We start from the raw sequence: 24,991 nt of genomic DNA, 5'->3' as shown, positions 1-24,991 counted from the left end.
GTTCTGCCTATGTTTTCCTCTAAGAGTTTTATAGTGTCTGGCCTTATATTTAGGTCTTTAATCCATTTTTAGTTTACTTTTGTGTATGGTGTGAGGGAGTGTTCTAATTTCATTCTGTTCTAATTTCATTCTTTTACATGTAGCTGTCCACTTTTTCCAGCACCACTTATTGAAGAGGCTGTCTTTTCTCCATTGTTTATTCTTCCCTCCTTTACCAAAAGTAAGGTGACCATATGTGTGTGGGTTTATCGTTGGGCTTTCTATCCTGTTCCATTGATCTATGTTTCTGTTTTTGTGCCAGTACCATACTGTCTTGATTACTGTAGCTTTGTAGTATAGTCTGAAGTCAGGGAGCCTGATCCCTCCAGCTCCGTTTCTCTTTCTCAAGATTGCTTTGCCTATTCGGGGTCTTTTGTGTTTCAATACAAACTGTGAAATTTTTTGTTCTAGTTCTGTGAAAAATGCCATTGGTAGTTTGATAGGGATTGCACTGAATCTGTAGATTGCTTTGGGTAGTATACTCACTTTCACAATATTGATTCTTCCAATCCAAGAACACGGTATATCTCTCCACCTGTTTGTAGCACCTTTAATTTATTTCATCAGTGTCTTATAGTTTTCCGCATACAGGTCTTTTGTCTCCTTAGGCAGGTGTATTCCTAGGTATTTTATTCTTTTTGTTGCAATGGTAAATGGGAGTGTTTCCTTAAATTGTCTTTCAGATTTTTCATCATTAGTGTATAGGAATGCCAGAGATTTCTGTGCATTAATTTTGCATCCTGTTACTCTACCAAATTAATTGACTAGCTCTAGTAGTTTTCTGGTAGCGTCTTTAGGATTCTCTATGTATAGTATCATATCATCTGCAAACAGTGACAGTTTTACTTCTTTTCTGATTTGGATTCCTTTTATTTCTTTTTCATCTCTGATTGCTGTGGCTAAAACTTCCAAAACTATGTTGAATAATAGTGGTGAGAGTGGGCAACCTTGTCTTGTTCCTGATGTTAGTGGAAATGGTTTCAGTTTTTCACCATTGAGAGTGATGTTGGCTGTGGGTTTGTCATATATGGCCTTTATTATGTTGAGGTAAGTTCCCTCCATGCCTACTTTCTGGAGAGTTTTTATCATAAATGGCTGTTGAATTTTGTTGTAAGCTTTTTCTGCATCTATTGAGACTATCATATGGTTTTTATCCTTCAACTTAATATGGTGTATCACATTGATTGATTTGCATATATTGAAGAATCCTTGCTTTCCTGGATAAACCCCACTTGATCATGGTGTATAATCCTTTTAATGTGCTGTTGGATTCTGTTTGCTAGTATTTTGTTGAGGATTTTTGCATCTATGTTCGTCAGTGATATTGGCCTGTAGTTTTCTTTTTTTGTAACATCTTTGTCTGGTTTTGATATCTGGGTGATGGTGGCCTCATAGAATGAATTTGGGAGTGTTCCTCCCTCTGCTATATTTTGGAAGAATTTGAGAAGGATCAGTGTTAGCTCTTCTCTAAATGTTTGATAGAATTCTTCTGTGAAGCCATCTGGTCCTGGGCTTTTGTTTGTTGGAAGATTTTTAATCACAGCTTCAATTTCACTGCTTGTGATTGGTCTATTTATATCTTCTATTTCTTCCTGGTTCAGTCTCGGAAGGTTGTGCTTTTCTAAGAATTTGTCCATTTCTTCCAGGTTGCCCATTTTATTGGCATATAGTTGCTTGTAGTAATCGCTCATGATCCTTTGTATTTCTGCAGTGTCAGTTATTACTTCTCCTTTTTCACTTCTCATTCTGTTGATTTGAGTCTTCTTCCTTTTTTTCTTGATGAGTCTGGTTAATGGTTTATCAATTTTGTTTATCTTCTCAAAGAACCAGCTTTTAGTTTTATTGATCTTTGCTATCGTTTCCTTCATTTCTTTTTCATTTATTTCTGATCTGATCTTTATGATTTCTTTCCTTCTGCTAACTTTGGTGTTTTTTTGTGCTTTTTTGTCTAACTGCTTTAGGTGTAAGGCTAGGTTGTTTATTTGAGATTTCTCTTGTTTCCTGAGGTAGGACTGTATTGCTATAAACTTCCCTCTTAGAACTGCTTTTGCTGCATCCCATAGGTTTTGGGCTGTCGTGTTTTCATTGTCATTTGCTTCTAGGTATTTTTTTAATTCTTCTTTGATTTCTTCTGTGATCTCTTGGTTATTCAGTAGCATATTGTTTTGCCTCCATGTGTGTGTATTTTTTTCAGTTTTTGTCCTGTAATTGATATCTAGTCTCATAGCATTGTGTTCAGAAAAGATACTTGATACGATTTCAATTTTTTTAAGTTTACCAAGGCTTGATCTGTGACCCAAGATATGATCTATCCTGGAGAATATTCCATGAGCACTTGAGAAAAAAGTGTATTCTGTTGTTTTTGGATGGAATGTCCTATAAATATCAATTAAGTTCATCTTGTTTAATGTATCATTTAAAGCTTGTGTTTCTTTATTTTCATTTTGGATGATCTGTACATTGGTGAAAGTGGGGTGTTAAAATCCCCTACTATTATTGTGTTACTGTTGATTTCCCCTTTTATGGGTGTTTGTTAGCATTTGCCTTGTTGGATGTTGGATGCATAACTATTTACAATTGTTATATCTTCTTGGATTGATCCCTTGACCATTATGTAGTGTCCTTCTCTGTCTCTTGTAATAGTCTTTATTTTAAAGTGTATTTTGTCTTTTATGATAATTGCTACTCCATCTTTCTTTTGATTTCCATTTACATGGAATATCTTTTTCCATCCCCTCACTTTCAGTCTGTATGTGTCCCTAGGTCTGAAGTGGATCTCTTGTAGATAGCATATATACAGGTCTGTTTTTCTATCCATTCAGCCAGCCTGTGTCTTTTGGTTGGAGCATTTAATCCATTTACCTTTAAGGTAATTATCGATATGTATGTTCCTATTACCATTTTCCTAATTGTTTTGGGTTTGTTTTTGGAGATCTTTTCCTTCTTTTGTGTTCCCTGCCTAGAGAAGTTCCTTTAGCATTTGTTGTAAAGCTGGTTTGGTGGTGCTGAATTCTCTTAGCTTTTGCTTGTCTATAAAGGTTTTGATTTCTCTGTCAAATCTGAATGAGATCCTTGCTGGGTAGAGTAATCTTGGTTGTAGTTTTTTCCCTTTCATCACTTTAAATATGTCCTGCCACTCCCTTCTGGCTTGCAGAGTTTCTGCTGAAAGATCAGCTGTTAACCTTATGGGGATTCCCTTGTTGGTTTTCCCTTGTTGCTTTTAATATTTTTTCTTTGTATTTAAATTTTGATAGTTTGATTAATATGTGTCTTGGCATGTTTCCCTTTGGATTTATCCTGTATGGGACTCTCTAGGCTTCCTGGACGTGATGGACTATTTCCTTTCCCATATGAGGGAAGTTTTCAACTATAATCTCTTCAAATATTTTCTCAGTCCCTTTCTTTTTCTCTTCTTCTTCTGGGACCCCTATAATTTGAATGTTGTTGTGTTTAATGTTGTTCCAGAGGTGTCTCAGATTGCCCTCAATTCTTTTCATTCTTTTTTCTTTATTCTGCTCTATAGTAGTTATTTCCACTATTTTATCTTCCAGGTCACTTATCCGTTCTTCTGCCTCAGTTATTCTGCTATTGATTCCTTCTAGAGAATTTTAAATTTCATTTATTGTGTTTTTCATTGTTTGTTTGCTCTTTAGTTCTTCTAGGTCCTGGTTAAACATTTCTTGCATTTTCTCCATTCTATTTCCAAGATTTTGGATCATCTTTACTATCATTACTCTGAATTCTTTTTCAGGTAGACTGCCTATTTCCTCTTCATTTGTTTGATCTGGTCGGTTTTTACCTTGATCCTTCATCTGTTGTGTATTTCTCTGCTTCTCATTTTGCTTAACTTACTGTGTTTAGGGTCTCCTTTTCGCAGGCTGCAGGTTCATAGTTCCCATTGTTTTTGCCCCCAGTGGGTAAGGTTGGTTCTGTGTGTTGTGTAGGCTTCCTGGTGGAGGGGACTGGTGCCTGTGTTCTGGTGGATGAGGCTGGATCTTGTATTTCTGGTGGGCAGGACCATGTCCAGTGGTGTGTTTTGGGGTGTCTGTGAACTTAGTATGATTTTAGGCAGCCTCTCTGCTAATGGCTGGGGTTGTGTTCCTGTCTTGCTAGTTGTTTGGCATAGGGTGTCCAGCACTGGAGCTTGCTGGTCGTTGAGTGGAGCTGGGTCTTAGCATTGAGACAGAGATCTCTGGGAGAGCTCTCACCGATTGATATTACATGGGGCCAGGAGGTCTCTGGTGGTCCAATGTCCTGAACTCAGCTCTCCCACCTGAAAGGCTCAGGCCTGCCACCCGGCCAGAGCACCAAGACCCTGTGAGCCACACGGCTTCAAGCATAAGCAAGGCAAGGGAGATCCTGGGCGAGGGGTCCCACCAGGTCATGTAGAGTCCTGGACTCTCTGATGTTCTTAATAGATTTTTTGATTCTTACGAACTTTCCCTCTCCCTGGGATGTGTTGATAGACAAGAACTCAGTGTTTGGGCTTGCTTCAGAGGAAGTGATACCGCATAGTCTTCTCCACAATGAAGCATTTGTTGTAGACTTTGAAGTACATCTTTTATCTTTGTAAAAGATTCAGGTTCAGCTATTTTGCATTACAGTTGGCCCTTCCATTAATTGCTCGTTTCTCGTTAAATTCTGGGTGGCAAACTCAGGCTTCTAAAAATGCATCAAGCATCCACTGCATAGAAGTCTGATTTTCTCCTGTTGTAATTCACTCAGGAGAGTTTCTAGAGGTCCAGTGGTGTGGGCATGTCAAGCTCTCCTTTTATAGCCATGAATAAGTTGCTGTATCTGGCCCTTCCTTTCCAGTCCTTGCAGATTGGCTCTATTAGGTCACTCTTCTGGTGCTCAGCAAGGCTGCTCACTGCTCCAGTCGGCAGCTCAATGCCCCAAGAAAGTAGATCTTAAATGTCATCACCACAAAAAAGAAATGGTAAATATGTGACAGGATGGAAGTGTCAGCTAAAGCTATGGCAGTGATCATTTTGCAAGATATAGATGGATCAAATCAACACATTATACACCTTAAACTTATACAATTCATGTGTGTGTCAACTATATCTCAGTAAAGTTGGCGGGGTGGGGGGGGGGCGGTGGTGGACGGAAAGCCATGTGTCCAAAGCAGAGTTTCTCGACCTTGGTTGAGAAATGCTAATTCACATTTTGGACTTGATAATTATTTGATGTGGGAGTTGTTCTCTAATTGTAGGATATTCAGTAGTACTGTGGTTTCTAGCCAATAGATACTAGTAGCAACCTCCGCTCCAGCTGTGACATCCGAAAATGTCTCCAGACGTTGCCAAATGCCCCTTGCCAGGGAGGGGTCAACCCTCGTTGAGAACCACTGGTCTAAAGCCTTAAAAATGCATATAGAAATGTATTCTATGGAGGGGGGAGGGATAAATTAGGAGTATGGGATGAACAGATACACACCACTCTACATAAAATAAACAACAAGGATTTACTGTACAGCACAGGGAACTATAGTCAATAACTTGTAATAACCTATAATAGAAAGAATCTGAAAAAAAAAAAAAAAATATATATATATATATATAAAATGGAATCACTTTGCTGTACACCTGAAACTAACACAATACTGTAAATCAACTATACTTCAATTTTAAAAATAAATAAATAATTTAAAAAAGAAACATATCCTATGGAAAGCATCTAGAAACGTCTTTTGAGGAAACAAGGTTGTGCATGAAGATGAAGCTACTAGGAGGGAGTGCTGTCAATAAGAGCAACAAAAGCAAGAAAAGAACCACCTAAATTTCCAACAATCGGGGGTCAAGTTCATCCAAACTTTGCAAAACTCCACTGCCATTAAAAAAAAAACAAAAAATAAAACCCAAGATCCACATCTGTAGGCATGAAATACGTTTCTGATGTGTCAACGAGTGACAAAAGCTAATAACAGAACAGGATTGTAGTATAACTGCAGAGAGTAAGACTACAGTCATGCACAGAGAAAAAAGTCTAGAAGGACACAGCCCAAAATGTTAACAACAGGCATCTCTAAAATGGGGAGTTACAAGTAGTTTTTTCTTTTGCATGCTTGTATTTTCTAGGCTGTCTACGATGAATAAGTATTTATGAGATGTAAAATAAAAGTCTTCAGAAAGAAAGAGAGCAGCCTCAGGTCTCGCCCCACGCCCCAATTCTTTGTTTCTCCTATTCGGTGAAAGGACCATGCTGCCTGAGGAAAGCTGTTAACCAGACACAAAGTCTTCCTGTTCTGCGTCTCTCCAACTCTGTTCACTTCTCCACCCACCCTGTCCTCCAAGGATGCCAATTAAAAGTGGGGCTATCAGCTTGGAGAAAAGTGGAATTGCCCATTCAGCCACCAGCAAAGCTTCAGAGGTGCCCCAACTACCCCTGGCCGGGCCCTGGCTGCCCTGGGCTCTCCACGGTCGGCTCTCTGCCACAGCGGGTATTGCCTCTGGCACGTTCCAAACTCTCTAGGCCAAGGAGTTCAGACTCTGGGCTCCCCCCTTCCTCCCACATCCTCACCGCTAATATGCGCCCCGGGCTCGGCCAGGGCTGGGTGGGCTGCAGAGACGACACGCCAGCCGTTGCTCCTGCTTCTCGCCAGCAGTGCCAGTGAACCAACTGCTGGGAAAGAGGCGGCAAGCACTGGTCGGGACGCGTCTGCGCCATCCCCCAGTTCACTGGGCCACAACTGTCTCTTTCTTCCCACGCAGCTTCCCTCCCCTGTCCACCCCAAGTCTCCCTCGGGTGTCTTGTTCAGGCTGGGAGGGCTGGACCCTGGGCAGGCTGGGGCTGCGGAAGCTCAGGCCACCGGCTCAGCGGCTCCCGGGTCCTACAGAGGAAAGCACCTCCACAGGTGTAGGTGTGGGTGTGCATGTGTTGAGGGCAGATAAAGGGAAACCCAAGTTTCTCTTCCTCTCCCCTCTTGCTTCCTGCCCCTGGAATGTGGGCTCCCCCTAGACGGAGCAAAGTACCTGTCAAGCAGCATCAAATATCCAGTACAATCAAGACAAGTTCTATGACATGAAAGCAAGTCCTCGGGGCCAAGGCCCATGGTCCTGCTAACTCCCTGGGAAAGAGGCCTCGAACATCACTCGTGATATCAGAGAGAGCCAAGGACACACACAGGGAACGTTGCCCTGGGCAGTGGCCACTTCATGCTTCATGGTGTGTGACCAGTGTGAGAACGCAAGGCCGTAGGAGGGCCCCATGCTTGGCTAAATACTCTGCCACCACCATCTTGAAATTCTTGATAATTATTGAACAAGGGCCCTGTATTTTCATTTTACACCCAGCCCTGTAAATTATGTAGCTGGTCCTGCTTCTGGGAAAGTTTCTTGGTCACCTTCTCCCTACCTTCCCTGTCCCCAGTCTCAGGACTTTGTGCAGGGCCAGGGCTGCACACAGTCACTATAAGAGATGCTTTTCCGACCACCGTTTGGAACCAAAACAAAACCAACAAAAGCCCCAGATCCATGCAATTAGCCAATATCTCCTCACCAAGACAAAGCCCCTCTGCCCGGAAAGATGCTGCTACTGGCTTGAGACTCCTTTTCCCCCTGAACATCCTACCCTCCAAGGTCTTGCTGCCATTTTGATGTGACACAGGTCAAATGACCAGGGGCTTTTTTCCCCTCTGCATTTTCCTGCCTAGATTTGCACCTGTTTCTGTGGCTAATGTTACTGTTGGGTTTCTGTTTTCCCATCTCTGTCCTCTCATCCCTGCTCACACACTGCACACACAATTATAAATTATATTCCAGACAGGCCAGGAATCTCTCCTCACACACATCCCTAATAAAATGTTTATCTGATGGTTTCAAGACCCTAAGCTGCCTCCAGCCAATTTTTGCTAACATATGTCACCCCTGGGACTAGCCAGAGGTGGGCAGTCAAACGTTAGCATCAACACATCCTTTAGAAGGTCCCTAAGAGGGCTACATGCTCCAGGGCTGTTCCTGGAAAGTAGGTCACAACCTGTGGGATGGCCAGACATTCCCCCCAGTCCCAGGAAGGGGAGGATGAGGTCAGAGAACTTGCAATGTCGTGACCCTTCAATATGCCTCTCACAAGGACAAGCTCTCCTCAAAGGAAGGTTATACATAACTGAGTGTTTCTGTCCAGGTGGTACTTATAATAACCAAAGGAATTAATGCAGATTAGTTTTCTTTGGTGTCTGGGTGTGGTAGGCATAATGATGTCCCAAAGATGTCCACGTCCTAGTCCCTGGTACCTGTGAATATGTTACATTACATGGCAAAGGGGAAGTAAGGTTACAGATGGAATTAAGGTTGCTAATCAGCTGACTTCAAAGATGAGATAATCCCGAATTGTCCAAGTGGGACCAATGTAACCACAAAGGTCCTTAAAAGTGGAAGAGAATCAGAAGAGGAGGTCAGAGTGATGATATGTGAGAAGGACTTGACCCTCTAGGTCTAAGATAGAGCCTGGCTTTGAAGACAGAACAAGGGGCCATGAGCCAAGAAATGCAGGCAGCCTCCAGAAGCTGGAAAAGGCAAGGGAACAGATTCTCCCCTAGAGCCTCCAGAAAGGAATGTCGCCCTGTTGACACCTTGATTTTAACCCAGTGAGAACTGTGTCGGACTTCTAACCTATGGAACTGTAAGTTTATAAATTTGTTTTGCTGTAAGTCACGAACTTTGTGATAATTTGTTACAGCAGCAAGAGGAAAATCATGCACTACCTCCTTAGATTCTTCTCACCGGGGTGTGTTTAACAAGCAGAGCTAAGCGGAGGCAGGGAAAGGCCCTTGGAGGAACCATCACTGCTTCCCTCGTGATGAGAAGACCTGGCAAAATTATGAAGTAAGCAAAGTGATGAAAAACACCCTTTGTTTTTTGTCCTTGGGTTGTGCCACAATCCAACGGGATCCCTCATTTGGGGGACTCCAGGTAGACCTACCCCATAAAGGCCTATTGAATCCAGGAGCTCCCAGGTTTTCCCTTCAGCCTACCAAGGGTTAATTATCCTAGCTATTAACTAAAGCATGAAAGTGATCATATTGATTATAGATACACACAGGATAATGGAAGAGAGTATATAAATGAACACTCATGTACTGTTTATCCTTTTGGGAAATGCTGACATGCTTAATGAGCCTCACCCCAACCCAGCAGCACTTAACCTTTTTAAAGTCACAGGCTCTGCTAAGAATCCAATGGAAGAAAAACGCCAACACACACAAAACCTATTTCGGGGGCTCATGAAACCACTGAGGCATCCAGCCTCAGCCCAGAACCCCTGCTCCAATTGCTAGGACAGCTAAGGAAGGTAATTTGAAGGCTGTTTAAGGCCTGTGTCCCTAAAATCACTTCTCCCTGTTGGCTAATTCCTGCCTGTACACAAAGCTGATCGTGGGGCCAACCTACAAAACGCCAGAACTATTAACAAGTACCTCTTTCCCACTGGTTGAAGAGACCTTACGGGTAACAGACCAGAACCCAGTGATGGGAACAAAATGTTCAAAGAATGGAGACAAGAAGCTATGAGAGATAACCTGGGCGGGGGGTGGTGGCGGACAGATTTTGACACGGCAACAGCATATCTTGTGGGCAGAGAGGCACAAAATCCCCATTCCCTGTTAAATAGGATCTGACTACCACCAGAGTGAGGTGGATGAGCCCGGGCCAAGGGGGAGACTGACACCCACATCCCCAACACGGCCACCTGGGTACATCCCTGGGCAATGCTATCCGATCCATCCCCACTCCAGAGCCACCCATGAGCCCGGTGCCCAAACCACTGCTGTGTAAGTCGGTGCCTCTCAAGGCAGTGTCACCTGAGGGTGCCCAGCAGGGCTCAGGCATCAGAAGGACATTCCCACAAGCCCTGACTGCCCCTTACCAGCTCTGGATCTTGGGCAAATGAGTCCGCCCTGCATTCTGCCTCCTCAGATGCAAAATGCAGACGATACCAGGACAAGTCCACAGTCCCTCATCAAAACCCAAGGGTCAGATGTGCTTCAAGGTTCAGAATTGTTCAGATTTGATAAAGGTAATAGAGTGCCTATGCATTATGGTAATACCCATGGTGGGTCTGTCATCAAACACATCAATACGAACATTCAGACTAAAAAGGATAAACAGTTTAGGTCAGATTTTGCCACCAAATGCATTCATTGGGTTAAGCTTCCCCTCTACTTAGTTATGAAATAATTTTGTTTGCAAAGTTTTGCTGTTGTTCAGAACAGCCGTGAAGACATTAAGGCCCTATAGGATTATTGTTGTGTGGATTAAAACAGTTACAACACCCACCTCCTCTAGCCATCCCTGCACCTCAGGCCCACTTCGGTCCTGGCATTCATCACACTGAGTTACAATTCTCCTAGGTCTGTCTCCTCTTCTAGATCGTGAGCATCTTGTGGGCAGGAATGATAGCTTGCTCACCTGTGTATTCCCAGCATCTGGCCCATGCTGGGCACATGTCCATAAATGTGTGCAAAACACAAGTTAATTAGTCATCTAAATCTCTCCACCTGCCTGTCTCCAAGCAGGTGGAAAAGCGCACCCCAAAAGTGCTCCCGCACTTGCTCCTGAACCCGGGTACACATCAGAACATCAATCGGCCTATTCAGCATCATCACGACGGTGCGGGAACCTCCTTGGCACTTTCAAATACTTTTTTCATAAACCCAATTCATGTCCACTAGGAATGGCCCTGACCAGGGAGAGACTTGGGAGATGAGAACTTTTGCTAATCAGCAAAGCTGTATCTGAGTCCAGACTCTTGCCTCCAGCCTTTAGACTGAAGAAGCACCTGGCAGCCCCCGGGGGCCAAGGAGGCCCACCTGTCTGTTTGCTTCTCTGGGAGCTGCTCCCACACATCGTGCAGTCTGGGCACAGCGCCAGTGCGAGCTCTGCTTTCAGGACTTTGCATCTCTCTTTCTCTGTGAAGACTCCAAGCCTGCCTGGGTTTGGAAGGCTCTCGGCTGCCTCTTCACACTTATCTCTGAATGAGAGAAACCCAGCCCGGCTCCCCTGAGCAAGGCTGAATGAGCCCCGAGATCTAAACTGGCACGAGCTACAGCTTGAGAACCACTCGTGCTAAAATGGAAAAGGACTTGGAGAGCGCAGCGCCTTTTCAAGAGAACGGAGAGGAAGATTCAACAGCGGGAGGAACTGAAACAGCCACTTGGATTACTGTCCTAGGTGAGGGTGGTCACCTGTGTCACGTGGTCACCTTTGTCACGTGGCCACATTGACAGGATGCAGGTTAGAATTAAGCCCACTGCCGCCCATCGGTTGCACAGTGAACATCTAGAGCGTCTCCCCAGTGGTTGTCATCTCTTGGTGGGTCAGAATCATTTACAAGGGTCCTTGTATCTCAGGTAGCAGAGGAGCCTGGGTCCAGGCTGCCCCTAAAGTATGCCTTGTCCCAGGCAGAGCTGCACTGTGTCCCCGCCTGCCTGGTCTAAGAAGTATCTGCTCCTCAGCAAATGAAGACGACTGGAAAGCCCCGACCCTCAGAGATGAAAGGGGCCCGAGAGAAGGGCTCCACCGACCTCCATGTTTTGAATGGACACGTTTCCTGAACGCGGTCACGTCTATACAGCGGATTTCCTGCACCAACTCGCTGTCTGGTCCTGGGATCGATAATAATGATGCCACCGCTACTCGTACTGGGGCTGCCTTCCTGGAGGGGAAGATCGGGCAGGGGAGGCGCTGAGGCTGCGCAGTTGGCTGCCGCACCTGAGTCCCCTCCGCAGTCCTAAGAAAGGTTTCAGGGCCCTCTTCCAAGCAGGTGGAGGTTTCTGCCTAGGGCTATTTGTTTGAGGCTTTCTCCTGGGTTTTTTTCACCTCTTCTGAACAGACTTCCACCCCAGGGATGATCCAATCACCTACCCCCACCCCGCCCCGGGAAAACAAGCTCACTCCACGCCACAAACGGGTCCGATCACAGGTTCTCCTTCCGCTTTAACTCTCCTCTCTCCAGTGAAACTCCCACCCCCTCGGGATCAGCCCTGTGTAAGAAGCTGTGTGCTGAGAGAGGAGCCCCTGCAGCTATTCCCATTCCCCGAATGCTGCCTCTTATCAACCCTAAGGAGTCTCGGGCTAGTGGATTTGGAGGCAATGTAACAGCCTTGCACCTGTTCTGAGACGGGGCGCGTGTGTGGGGATGTGACATTAAACTGCTAGGGACACAGCATCACTCCCAGGTCACACGCCTCCGGGTCAGAGCACCTCCAACCCACAGGGTATAAGAGCTACCCGTGGCACCTGTTAAAATGCAGAGTCCGGGTCGCTCCCAGAGATTCTCATCCTGTAGGGCCTGGGTACAGCTCCCGTCTGGGTAGAGCCCCCTGATCTGCACGTTGCACGAGCAACTCAGATGACCCCCAATACACAGTCCGCAGACCAGCCTGAGAACTACTGCCTCGCTCATTACCTATGTCTGCTTCTCAGTTTCTACCCCTTCCCGCTTCTGAAAACTGACCCTCACAAATGTTTTCCCGCAAAGAGCTGGGGGCAGTTGGTAGGGGAAAGGTGGCCCCTGAGGTTTTCCATGTGGATGATGTAGCCAGTTACCCCGACTAATACTGGATACTTAAGTATTTACAGATGCAATTGTCTTGAATTTGCTTCAACCTAATCCGAAAGGGGGAAAAAAAAAAAAAGCTATAAAGGACATTGCTAGGATACCTGATGACATTTGGCTATCCACTGTGGATTAGGTAATATCAAGGTTGGGACTTCCCTGGTGGTCCAGTGGTTAAGGCTCTGTGCTTCCAAAGCAGCGGGGGCCAGTTCCATTCCTGGTGGGTGAATTACGATCCCATATGCTGCTGGGCATTGCGAAAAAAAAGAGATAATATCAAGGTTAAATTCCTGGTGTTGAACATTGTACTGTGGTTGTATTCTTATTGTTAGGAAATACATACTGAAGTATTTAGAGAGAAAAGGACACAATATCTCCGACTTATTCTCAAATGGCTCAGAAAAAATAGTAGTCACACATATGTATACATATACACATAGAGAATATGATAAAGCCAATGGGATAAGATGGAAATTGTTCAGTCTGCGTAGAGTAAATGGGAGTTCCCTGTACTGTTCTTACAACTGTTCTATGTATCTGAAATTATATACCAAAGTAAAAAGTTACCAAAAAAAAAAAAATCCCCAGGTGAGGGGTGGGTGTGGGGATAGAGACTCCATTCTCTTTATTTTATGTATGTTTGAAATTTTCTATCATTAAAACGATTCCCTGTACCAAGCCTCAGGTATGGTTTGAGTGGCACCGACCCTGGGCTGCTGGGAGCCTAGACACCGTCCACAACATCACGGGCAATGACCTGTGAGCTAGGAGTACCGCCTGGATTAGTGGTAAGGTCGTCCACGTTCTGTCCTCCCAACTCCCAACACTTAGCGATACACCTTCACAATCGGACTTTTCCAATGTTATTTTTTTCTGATGATTAATATCAAATCTTTTGGGGGGAATCTTACATAAAGGCAATTATAAACTAGAAAATAAAAATCACCTTTTAGACACACATTGCCTCTATCACAAAAGAAGTTTTTATTAGGACAGGTGATTTACTTTCAACCCCAGAACTTAGATTGGGCCCTAATACCTTTCCTTACATGATTTAGGATATAAATTTAAGCCAGAATGACTGACTGATTTTTTCAAAGTTCTCATTCAGTTAAAATAGAAAAGGATAGAAGCTGAAGATTATATGAATCATATGATAACAAGAAAATGCATATGCAGAGATGATATTAAAAATATTTGAGTACACCATAGGGAACTATACTCAATATCTTATAATAACCTATAATGGAAAAGAATCAAAAAAGGAATATATATATATATATATCTATCTCCAAATTACTTTGCTGTATATGTGAAAGTAACACAATATTGTAAATCAACTATACTTCAATTAAAAAAAACCTGACAACCCACAAGGGCACCAACCAATCAAACCAATCAGAACAGATTTATTTTTCGATTTAAGCCCTGCAGCTGAGCCAGGTATTGACCCTTTAGCTCTTGGATTGTTGGGAATTCCAGGAGCACCAGGGAAGGCACAGTTATCCAATGATTTTAACCACTGGGCGAACACTGACTGACTACCAGCTCTGTGCATGAAGGAATATTAGCTCTAATAACTATGGTTTATTCCAACCCTCCTGGGAGCTCTGCCAAGTTTAGGTTCATACCCAGTCTATGCTCAGAGGGTAGCTCCAGATGGAGTCAAGACCCTGGAGTAATTCAAGCAGAGCTCAAAAATGTGAATGACTCACCCACTTGTCAGGAGCTAGGGAGCCAAACACAGTGGATTTGGGGGTGGGAGATGGGAGGGGGAGATATGTGGGCATTATTCACACTTGCTAATAAATACCTTCTTTTGCTTATAGAGACTCTAGGGCAAAACAAATGCTTTCAGGGACACTCCAGTGACTCACAGGCTGAGAATAGAGACGATCTTCATTGTAACCATCTGCAAAAGCTTCTTATGAATGTATTTATTAGAGGAGGGAACCGACACACTACTCCAGGAAAGTTACATTTGAGAAATTCATTTCTAAATTCATGCATAGAACTTTTAAAGAAGTAAGAGTATTTTCCACTTCTACTCATGCCAAGAGAACATTAAGTTGGATACACTACTTGGGGAAAATCACAGCTGTTCCTCTGAGTTATAAAAGGTAGGAGGGTAGAGACCAGGTCTCTGTTTTTTTACACAGTGCCTGGCTCAAGACCATAGGAAATTAATTGCCTGCTTGATAAATGGTTTTTGACGATGAGGTGGAGGATGCTTTGGGAGATGGCCTTGCTCATTCAGGTCACAGGCTGCATTTACAGCCATTGTCTCTTTAGGGAACCAAGCTAAAACCCATACAGCCAAATTGCCAGGGCATGATGGTATTCATACAACAGACAGTGGTACAGGAAGAAAACAAATTTAAACCTGAGTTCTAAACTCTATTCTTGTACCTCTTCATTTCCAAGTCCACTGGTATTTGATTTTTTTTTTTTTTTTTTTTTTCCCATTTTAAGGGCAGGGCTTCCCTGGTAGCGCAATGGTTGGGAAGCCGCCTGCCAATGCAGGAGACACGGGTTCGAGCCCTGGTCCAGGAGGATCCCACATGCCGCAGAGCAACCAAGCCCGTGCGCCACAACTACTGAGGCTCGCGCGCCTAGAGCCCGTGCTCCGCAACAAGAGAAGCCACCGAAGTGAGAAGCCCACGCACCGCAATGAAGAGTAGCCCTGGCTCTCCGCAACTAGAGAAAGCCCGCGTGCAGCAGCGAAAACCCAACGCAGCCAAAAATGAATAAATAAATTTATTTTTTTAAAAAAAAGAGTACCTGCTGGGTGAGATTAAGTGGACTTTTTTTTTTAAGTGGACTTTTAAATGCCCTTTTAAGTAAAATTTGAGGCAAGAGAACAGAAATCTGACCGTGACGTCATCACTGACGTCCTGCGTCACCTGAACGATGAAGACAATGACCAGCCAAGAAAACCATTCATCAGTCTGAGGAAAGTGTGTCACCATGGAAAACCTTGGTAAAGAACACATTCTAAGTCACTCACTGTCCATCTTTTTCTTTTTAAATCCATTCTCCCACAAGGCATTTAACACTTCCCTGTGCCCAGAGCAACCTTCCCCAGCCCCGTCTCACCCCATAAAAACCCAGAGGAGCGATAGAGAATTCTGCAAGCTCCCCACTGAGGTCAGGGTGACTCCCAGGTGGACACGGGTGCAGAGGGGCATGCAGATTCCTGGGGCACTGAGAAAGGCTTGTCTCGCCCCAGTCCTTCCCCCAAAATCACATGGAAAGTTCTCTTACAGGAGCAAAAACATCTTTAAAGTTAAGAAACAACATGAAAACTTTCCTTAGAAAGAAAGGCCACACAAAGATTAAACTCATTCACTCGTCTCCTCCTGCATCCATTCCCCCAGCACAGTGTGTGTTGAGCAGAGGCCATTGCCAGGCTCTGGGGAGGCAGATGTGCCATGGGAGAGCGCAGAGCCTCATGGAAAAGGCAGACATTCACAACTCGCTGAAGTGACAGCAGGACTGGAGACAAGCGGAGCGGGTAGGGAGTAGAGGGGAAGAGCGTGCTAAAATATGAAATCAGAGCCTTTCCAGGGAATGGAGGTGACACCAAAGAGGGAAGGTCATGAGAGGGAGTAAAGGCAGGCCCTGGAGCAGAGGTGTTGGCTGTCCCAGCAGCCATGCCCTCTTCTCCCTTCCCCCAGAGCCTGGGTTTTGTTTGGCTCTTAACCCCCGCCTCATGTGGCATGTGGCTCAGTGGCTAACACTGATTATCCTGAATCCCTTGCCAGTGATGGTTTAACAAGGGACTCGGGACACAATCCTGCAAGTGAGACTTGAGGAGATATCAGCTGTGAGATGGCCAGGAGAGAGTTTCTCTCTAATGAGACTTCAGGAAGGGGCAGCCTCTCTCTTCTTCTGTAGGACACTGTTGTAACTCCTGGAACTCTGGCAGCCATCTTGTAACCACAAGGAAAACTAAATTCCACAAGGCCACCATGGCAGAAATGAAACCTGCACTTTGATGTTATTACTGAGTCATCCCACAAGTGCCCTACCTTAGGATTACCTACCAGTGAAATTAGAAATTTTCCTTATCTTTTAAGCCATCCTAAGTTGAGTTTTGTGCTACTTGCAGCCAAAAGCATCCTTTGTGGAAGGTGGCCCCTTCCTGAGGCCCCCTCGCCTTTACCAGTTCATCTGGTAAATGAACTGTTAACTGTTTTACCAGTTAAACAGACAAGCTGAATTCCCAAGGGCCATGCACAGAGACTTCCTGTTATTTTTCTCCAGCTCTACTCATGAAAATAAAATTAATTTTCTAGCCCATGAATTAAACATCACTGTTGCCGGCTGAAAGATTTTAGCAACAGCCTTTTGTTGGCAAGAGAAGCAGGATCCCGACATGTTCTAAAATAAGCTACAAGGAGGCAGGAGGGGAGGAGGGGAGGCAAAGGAGAGGAGGCCATTAAACGGAAAAAGAAAGAGTTGCCAAATCCCACCCGTATGCAGCTTCTCTGACCCGTGCGCCTGTGGCCTGACTTGAGGGAGTGATTCTCTAAGTTCACTGCAGATGGGTCACCTAGAGACCTTATCAGTGCAGGTTGTGATTCAGTTGGTCCAGGGTGGGGTCTGAGAGTCTTTCTTTTTAACAAGCTCCCAGGTGATGTTGCTGGACCACAGCCTGCAGGGACCCACAGAGCCCTCCGTAATAAGCTGCAGAAATGGGAAGCAGGACATTAAGGAGGGTAGTGAGAACCAGCTGTTTAAGCTCAGGTTCAAGGGAGGAAGTGAGGTGAGAAGAACTCCCCTACACACCTGTACCTTTGAGAAACAGAGGAAAGAGGAACACAGGAGGAGGAGAGAGCCCTGGGTCTGGTATGCCTGTGCTATTATACCCTTGGGGCATTTTAGTAATTTAGTCCTGGGACAATACCCCTGAAGCTGTGAGATCAAAGGCCCAGCTGAGACATTATTTCTAGCTCTCCCTCAGCTCTGGCCAGCCTGAGGGAGGTGCCCGGCCCCACTGCACACCTGCTCCAAGGCGTCTGCCTCAGGGTCTTTCCTGAAAATCTTCAGACTCACTCATCCCGCTGCCATGTGTCTGGTCTAGGAGTTATACACCAAGAGCCACTGGTGTGTGTGATGGGTGAGAGGAGGTGAGAGGCAGGTAGAGGCTGAAGGGCAGCCCCTCCGAAAGCCTGATCTCCTCCCAGTCTTCCTGGTCCTGTTGGATCTTCCTGCCCTGGATCTGGGCCCTGATCACCGTCAGCCTCGCTGAACCACAGGTCCTTGACTGGCTCTCCCCTCTCCCCTCGGGCGCTCTGTAGCCTGTGGCTACAGTGCCATCTCGCCCAAACCCCTTGGCCAGCCAGCCTCGGGCCTCCTGGAGGCTCAGTCCAGCCACCTCCTCCCCCGGGAAGCCTCCCCAACTCCCCCAGGCTGCCACCTGCAGCTCATGCTGCCTTGGTGGTTCTCACCTGTGCACCCGTCTGTCTCTCCAACTGGCCTTAAGTGCCGTGAAGTCAGGGATGGTGTCGGTGCCTGGCAAGTAATGGGTGAGTAATAAGCATAACTGAATATGGATAAGGGAATTAAATAATGGTTCTCAGCCCCGCTGTGCATCAGAAACACCTTAATGCCTTTTTCAAAAAAGCCAGGACCTCACTCCTAGAGATTCCAGTGCAGTAGGTCCGGGTGGGGGCGCGCCCAGGCTTCTGAATATTTTAAAAGAGCCCCAAGTGATTCTGATATCTTTTGACAATAGTTGAAAAGGAAAAGAATGAATGAATTAGTGGACAAGTGAATATGTGACTGCACGTGCAACTGTGAGGCTTTCTCTCGTGGCCGTTCACACTCAGAGTGAACAAACGGCAGACACTGATGAGGGAGGACAGCGGGTCCCTGCTGGGGTGGCCACCAACCCATTGCCAGGGAAAACAAAGTCAGAAAACCAACTGCTTTACCCCTGACCAGGGCTTTCTGACAACCAGGGGGCAGCCGGAACAAGTCCCAGCCACCAAAGGGGAGCTAAAGGAAGGGAAGGCGCGAAGGGAAGCACCGAGGGCCAAGTGCCTCACTCCCGTTCCTTTCACTCCAGCTGCGACATGCTGCTGGTTGTACCGCTCTTCCCACTGTGCAGCTGGGGACGCTGACGCTACGGGGGGTGAGCGACCTGCCCCAGGCTATAGCTGGGGGGCTGGGCCTTGAACCCAGATCCTCTGACTCTAACGTCCATACTCTTAACCCCAGGGTGGCACTTCCACAGAAGCAGGACATGTCACAGCAGAGGGATGGCGAGACTGCACACCAGAGACTACAGAATGTCAAAATAAATGCTCAACAAGAATAATGCCAACCAAAGACGATGTTGCCTTTTATAAAAATTCAGAGAAACCACCATGACTGTGTCACCCTTTTGTAAATCTCTCAGTGACTTTTCCAAGCAATTACTATGATTTTATACAATACACAAATCAGGACAAGATGAGAATTAAATGTTACACGAGGTCAGGATAATCTATTTGGATTTAAAGGCTATGCCTTATATTTGAGCCACGAGAACTCCAAGTCCCAGACAAACAGACACGGAAGCCCTGCGGGTTCCCTGACGCCTGGCCCACGGTGAGGTTGGTAGTAACAGAGAGCACTGCATGTCGATCCTCTGGCACCAGTTTGACATTTGCCCTGATTCTTAAAACAACTTTCAGCTCAGTATTACCATCCCTATTTCAGAGACCAGGAAACCGAGGCTCACACACTGGAAAGGGACCTGCCAGAAGTTGAACTAAGTGGCAATGCTGGGACTCCCGCTCTGGTTTCCACTCTGCAGAGCGACTTCACATTTCAGGATGACAGTGCAGTTGGCAGTGACCTTGACCAGTGTTGTTAGAAAAAAACCGAGTTAATAATGTTAACCTCAACCTATATTTATACTTGTTGGGACTATTAAGCCAGCAAAAGCACACCATTCTCTCGGGTTTCGCTGCACTCCACCCAGCCTTGGGTAGGGCTCTTAGTGCTTGCCTGGTTATTAAAAATGCAAGACTTGCAACAATGGGCTGGGAATTACAAGATTTAAAAGGAAGATTCATTTATGTTTTTCAGTTTTTTAGTAGTTTGAGCATTAAAGATTTAAAAAACAAAAAAAGATGATTCAAGGAGACAGAAACGGGGAAAAAAGTCAAAACTGAGACCCTAAGACATTTAGGAGAAATGATTTGGCCCTGTTTTGACAGCAATTGTAACTGGCTCTGCTCAAAAAGCCCCAAAGAAAACACCAAAGACCAGGTGAGTTATCAGCTGAACAAAAAGATTCTTCTTTACAAAATAATGGCCTTCTGGAGGAAAACAGGAGGAAGAGAGGATGAAAGAGAAGGGAATGGGGGAGGGAGGAGGGACAGGGGGATCTGTGTTCATTTCTCTTTGGAGACTTTGAGAAAGAACCCTTGTTTCCCAAGCCAAAGCAATCTTTTCTATGCAAGAGAGGCAACGAAGCCATGTTGTGTGCCAGCTTTGTAGAATTGATTGTGCTGCAAGAGGGCCTTTTTTCCTTCTACTAAAGAAAAAAAGCCACTATCAGGACCAATAATAATAAGAGCAGCTAACAATTACTGGACATCAGCCAAGGTCCAGGCACTGTGCTAAGTAGTTTACACCTATTACTGAATTTAATTCTCACAACCTCATGAGCAAGAAGTATTGATATACCCATTTTACAGGTGAGAAAGCTGAGGTCTGGAGATGTTCATTTGCCCAAGGCCATGCAGCTGGTAAGTAAGTAGGAGAGCAGGGATTCACATTCTCAGTTGTTTCTCTTCTGAGCTGTGCTCAGCCTAGAAAACCCGGAGGTAAAACCGAAGTCCGTGGCCACGCATTCTGGGAGCGCCTCAACAATGTTAGGGATTTGGTGGAAAAAGAAGCCCAACAAAGACATCAGGACCATCGAAGGTGTGGATTCAGGTTACCCAAGGCCTGACAGAAGACGGCTCATCTTTGGGCAACTCTCAGAATTGGACAGAATTTGACTGATGGACCAGTATCTTCCAAACCCCAGCCTCTCCTGACCCTCCCTCCTGCTAGACTGCCTCGTCAATTCCTGCCACTGCTCAGATTCCTCGCCATAGGCTGTGTGCCAGCAACCTGAAGGGCACCAGAGAATCCTGTCTCTACCTTAGCAATGGTCACATTTGCCCTGGGGCAAGATGGAAGGGAGTAGGGCATGTTAATGTTTTGCATGCCTGATACTGTCACTGAAATTGTCATGATGTCACCAAGGCATATTTAGGGGACTCGGATGACATTTCAAGGGAAACCAGAAAAGTCCCTCATGTTTTTGGAAACCAGGGGCCAGAACGCCTGGAGACAGGGCAAAGCTGCTGGAAAGGGGCACCAGGACTCTGACCTCGACACCACAGCTGCAGCTCCTCACTCCCCTATTCCACTCGTCTTGGGATTCAGGGCATGAACAAACTGCCCCTTTGGCCAAAAACCCTCAAAGCAGGCACTTTTGTGAGCTCAAGGCTTCAGGTGAAGATTTTTCCTCCAGCTGGAGGTCGTGTTCTGTGCTCAAAAGTCATAAACTCATCCCTCAGGACCTGCGGGCACCAAGAGCATTCCGTTCTGACAGCCTGCCCACTCAGAAAACTGCAAGGGTAAGAAGAGAAAACAACTTGCTCTGGGCCCAAGGAGAGTCATAAAAAGGTGGGGAGTGAGGCAGTGGAGGAGGTCTGGACTGAACAACTTGATGGGATCTTTCATGGATGACATTTTACTGCCACGCAAATTACTCTTCGCACAACTGAACACCTAAAACATCCTCTGCTGGGTGCTCTGCATGGATGCCTCCTGTTTCCAGGGCAACCATACCTGGGGTGGAGGGTGGCAAGCAGTAATAGATGGGCTAGTTAAGCCTACTGCCTTGACAACTCAGGTCCCTGAAGTGGATGAACAGCCCACTGGTGCATGAACTCAGTCCTAACACTACACAGAGCCAGTGGGAGAGATGATGAAACGGGCATCCAGTGGGGAGAAATTTGAAGCTCAAGGCACCAGGGCTTTCAATGAAAATAACCCTGATCAACAGTCTCCCTATAGATTCTAGCCATCAGCACACTGATCTTAGCTGTCTCTCTCCCTCACTTCTTCTCTCACAAGATATCCATCAGATAACATTCACTTACTTGGAATGTTTCTAAGTCACAAGTTTGAATCTTGAAACTACAATAGCCACCACTGTCGGCTCTTTTTCTGTTTGTTTGGTTTTTCTTGGTGGGGGGGGAGCAATGAAACCCAGGTAGGGAGTGAATCAAGATTCAGGGAATGGAACTGATGAAAAGTAGCTAAGGCAATAGACTATGCAGGAAGGCACAAGGATGGGCTTGGCAACATCACCCACAAAGGGGAACCCAGAGTCCTGCAGTGTGTTGACTTCTCCGGGGAAGCTGGAGGAGTTTGAGGCCGAGGACGGTGTCTTCTGGCCGAGGTCTTTCAGAAGAAAGATTCTGTCTCCACCACGGTGAGTGGCCTGGAAAGGGCAGAGGTGACTGGCAAACCCTGAGAGGGGGCCTTGTCCTTGTGGCTCCTGGTGGGATGCCAGAACCAGCGGGTGGGTGGCTGTAAGGGATGGAGCCTGTGGGTCTGTGGAGCTCCAGGCATGTAAGACAATATTTTAAGTGCTCACTTCTCCCTGAGCTCTCTGACACTGTGGCTATTAAAGCTAAGCCCCAATCCCCTGGAGGCAGGTGAGCTCTGAAGTCCAAAGGCACAGTCCTGCCCCTGCAGGGAGAAGGAGTGGGGTGGAGAGGGAGCAGCTCCCTGGAGGATCCAGGGCAATAAGGGTTTTGGTTGGCAGGTGGGGGGAGTGTGTCCATGAAGCAATGACTGAGCATCTCACGATCTAGTCATCTGGAAGTAAAGGAAGAAGGAAGACAGGGAGAATGAAACCAACACATAACAGTAAAGAAGATGGTGGAAAGGACACTGAATTGAGGAGGTGTACTGAGCAGGGGAGGGCTGAGCAGGGAGGTTACCCAAAACTTAGGGGGCTCTGGGAGGCTTCACAGATCCCCACAGACGCCCCGCCCCTCTCATCATTCCTCAGCTCTGCTCAGCCACACTCCCCTAAGAGGCCCCCATCTTCTGGAAGAGTTTGCTTCCGAGAGCAGGGACTGCAGAGTTTCAGGGGAAGGCTTGGAAACGAGCGGCCCCATTATGAACCCAGGCATTTGGAGCTGGCACTGTGCTAAATAAGACGCCTTGCAGAAAGAGGTTTTCTTATTTTCTTCCTTCCTCTTCCCCTCTGGGAATAAAAGTAGGTTGTGTTTCTCCTGCCCCCGTTCCTTGGCGATCTCGGAAAGGAGAGCTGAAAGGGCTTCTTGGATCACCTCGTCCAATTCTCAGCCCAGGATATCAAGGCCAGCGCCTTTTGTCCCGGCTAACGTGGCCGCTGCAGGGACTGAGGCCAAAACCAGTTGCTGGGGCAGGGGGTGTTGGAAGTGGTTCTGAGGTCAGCCACTGGAGTCACGTAGGGCAGGCACTCGGCCCCCGGGCCCCGGGAGGTGGGGGGCATTGAGGGGGGGCCTCCTGGGCTCCCTCCCATGCCGGCAGAGTTGGGGGTGCTAGGAAAGAGGGTGGCGTGAGGGAGAGCTACAGGTGCGGTGACAGACAGGCACTGGTCAGAAGGGATAGGTCCCAGAGGGGATCTGCTCGGCCACGGTCTAAGCTTTGTGCCAGGGGCAGAGCGCTCTCGCCGCGGGGTTGGTGTGCTCGCCGAGAAACTTCTGGGACCGTAGAAGTGCAACTGGGCACAAGAGATCACGGAGGGGGCAGGGATGGGGGCCTTGAAGGGGCAGGAAGGGAACTGGTGTCTTCCATCTCCTGCGCGAACATCAAGACTGATCCGGTGCCGGATCTCTCCACTCCCGCTCCAACTCCCTTTCTTGTCCTTAACTCGGCCCCAAGGTCCGTGGCCCACAAAGGAGACTGAGAAGCCGAAGGGCGGCAGAAAGGAGCGCCCCTGGGACCCGCCTGGGCAACACAATCATCCCATCGGTCTCCCCGCCCTGGAACCCGGGTTCAGCCGGTGCGCATCTGCGCACAGCGGTGGCGCCGAAGGGCCCCGAGTCCGTCCAGGCGCCGCCAAAGGCGCCTGCCTACTCATGCAGACAGCGGGGGAGGCAGAAGTTGAAAATACCAGCACAGAAATGCCTGCCTGTCCCAAAGGCCGGACGACTGCAGGCCGGGGGGCCGAGGCGCGTGGTGGGGAGGCGAGCGGAGAGCGGAGGGGGGCTCCGCACCGCCCGAAGCCAGCGGCGACCCGCGCCCCCGCGCTCCCTGGCGCCGCCTCGCCTCAGTGCCCGGGGCGCAGGGGGCGCCGGCGGGACTTACCCCAGAGCAGAGTGAGCGGCTGGGCTTTGGGGATGAGCGCCAGGGAGTACACGGCCCCCAAGTGGAGCAGGCTCATCAGGAAGACGTTCCTCCAGACGATGTCCTGCCGCCGCCCGCGCGCGCCGGGCTTCTCCCGGCCGCCGCCGCCGCCGCCCTCCGAGCCCTCGACCCCGAAGCCCACACGGATTTCCTCCTTGGCGGTGCGGAAGGGGACCTTCCCCTCGTCGGCGGCCGGGCCTGGCATGGCTGGGGAGAGGCGGGCGCTCGTGGCAGCGGCAGCAAGCAGGCGAGCAGCCGGCGCGGAGCTCTCTGGTGGGGCGACGGCTTCTGCCTTTTAGGCGGGGATTTCCGCACCTCCCGTCCCCGCCTTCCCGGGGCTTCTCTTCTTCTGGCGTTCAGCGCGGCTTAAGGATGCAAATCTTGGCGCCCGGCATCTATTGCTAGCGAGTCACCCCTGCCGCTGCCGGGGCTGAACTCTGCCGCGAGGAACTGGAGGCGAGCGCCAGGGGCTGGAGGGGACGCAGGCGGGTGGGGGGAGGGGGTGTGGAAAAAGCCGAGAAAGCGGCGGGGGAGGGAGCGCTCCGACGGAGGGAGCTGGGAAGAAAGACCCGCATAGCTACAGCCAATCAGCATCGCCTGTGGGGCTCTTAAAGAGAAAGGCGCCCCCTGGGCCTCCGCTGCCCGGGCTCCCCGGGGCCGGACGGGGCAGCCTGCTCGGCAGGCAGCGGGCAGCCTCCGCCCGCGGGTGGGTGAGCGGTGGCTCCCGGGTCAGGGAGCCTGCAGAGGGGCTCACAGCACTTCTGCAGCTGTTGTTGTGTGTTTCTCCGGTTCCCAGAAATACCCTTCCCTTTTGAAAAGACTTCTTTTTGCTTTGAAGCTACGGGCTGGAGGATTTACAATACTTGCCCCAGGTCGGAACACAAGCTAAGGCCAGATCTGAGTTGAGAATCACAAGTCCCTGTGTCTCCCGGTTCCTATGGCTCCTTGGGCCTGGGGGGGGGGGGGCGGGTTGCAGGCAGCTGCTCAACTCTTTTTT

General features: G+C 47.7%; 2 protein-coding genes across 2 annotated transcripts in view; one reads left to right on the top strand and one right to left on the bottom strand.

The window, feature by feature from the left end:
• Positions 1 to 24,430, bottom strand: part of LOC309628281 (stearoyl-CoA desaturase 5) — a 158,778-nt gene extending 134,348 nt beyond the window's left edge. Inside the window, exon 1 of the mRNA XM_082391185.1 lies at positions 23,956 to 24,430. Coding sequence (XP_082247311.1) covers positions 23,956 to 24,199 — 244 coding nt within the window. The 5' untranslated portion in view covers positions 24,200 to 24,430. The remainder of the gene's footprint in view (positions 1 to 23,955) is intronic.
• LOC309628300 (uncharacterized protein) overlaps positions 8,668 to 24,991 on the top strand; it is a 31,186-nt gene continuing 14,862 nt past the window's right edge. The window contains exons 1-6 of the mRNA XM_082391222.1: positions 8,668 to 8,864; positions 10,709 to 11,207; positions 11,438 to 11,674; positions 13,274 to 13,382; positions 15,067 to 16,108; positions 18,820 to 22,084. The gene's annotated coding sequence lies outside the window, so the exon portion shown is untranslated. The remainder of the gene's footprint in view (positions 8,865 to 10,708; positions 11,208 to 11,437; positions 11,675 to 13,273; positions 13,383 to 15,066; positions 16,109 to 18,819; positions 22,085 to 24,991) is intronic.

The sequence above is a fragment of the Balaenoptera borealis genome, assembly GCF_965194805.1.
Source record: "Balaenoptera borealis genome assembly, chromosome: 4".
Taxonomy (NCBI): Eukaryota; Metazoa; Chordata; class Mammalia; order Artiodactyla; family Balaenopteridae; genus Balaenoptera; species Balaenoptera borealis.
The sequence above is the reverse complement of the archived record's forward strand: the minus strand, read 5'-3'. Positions and strand labels throughout refer to the sequence as shown.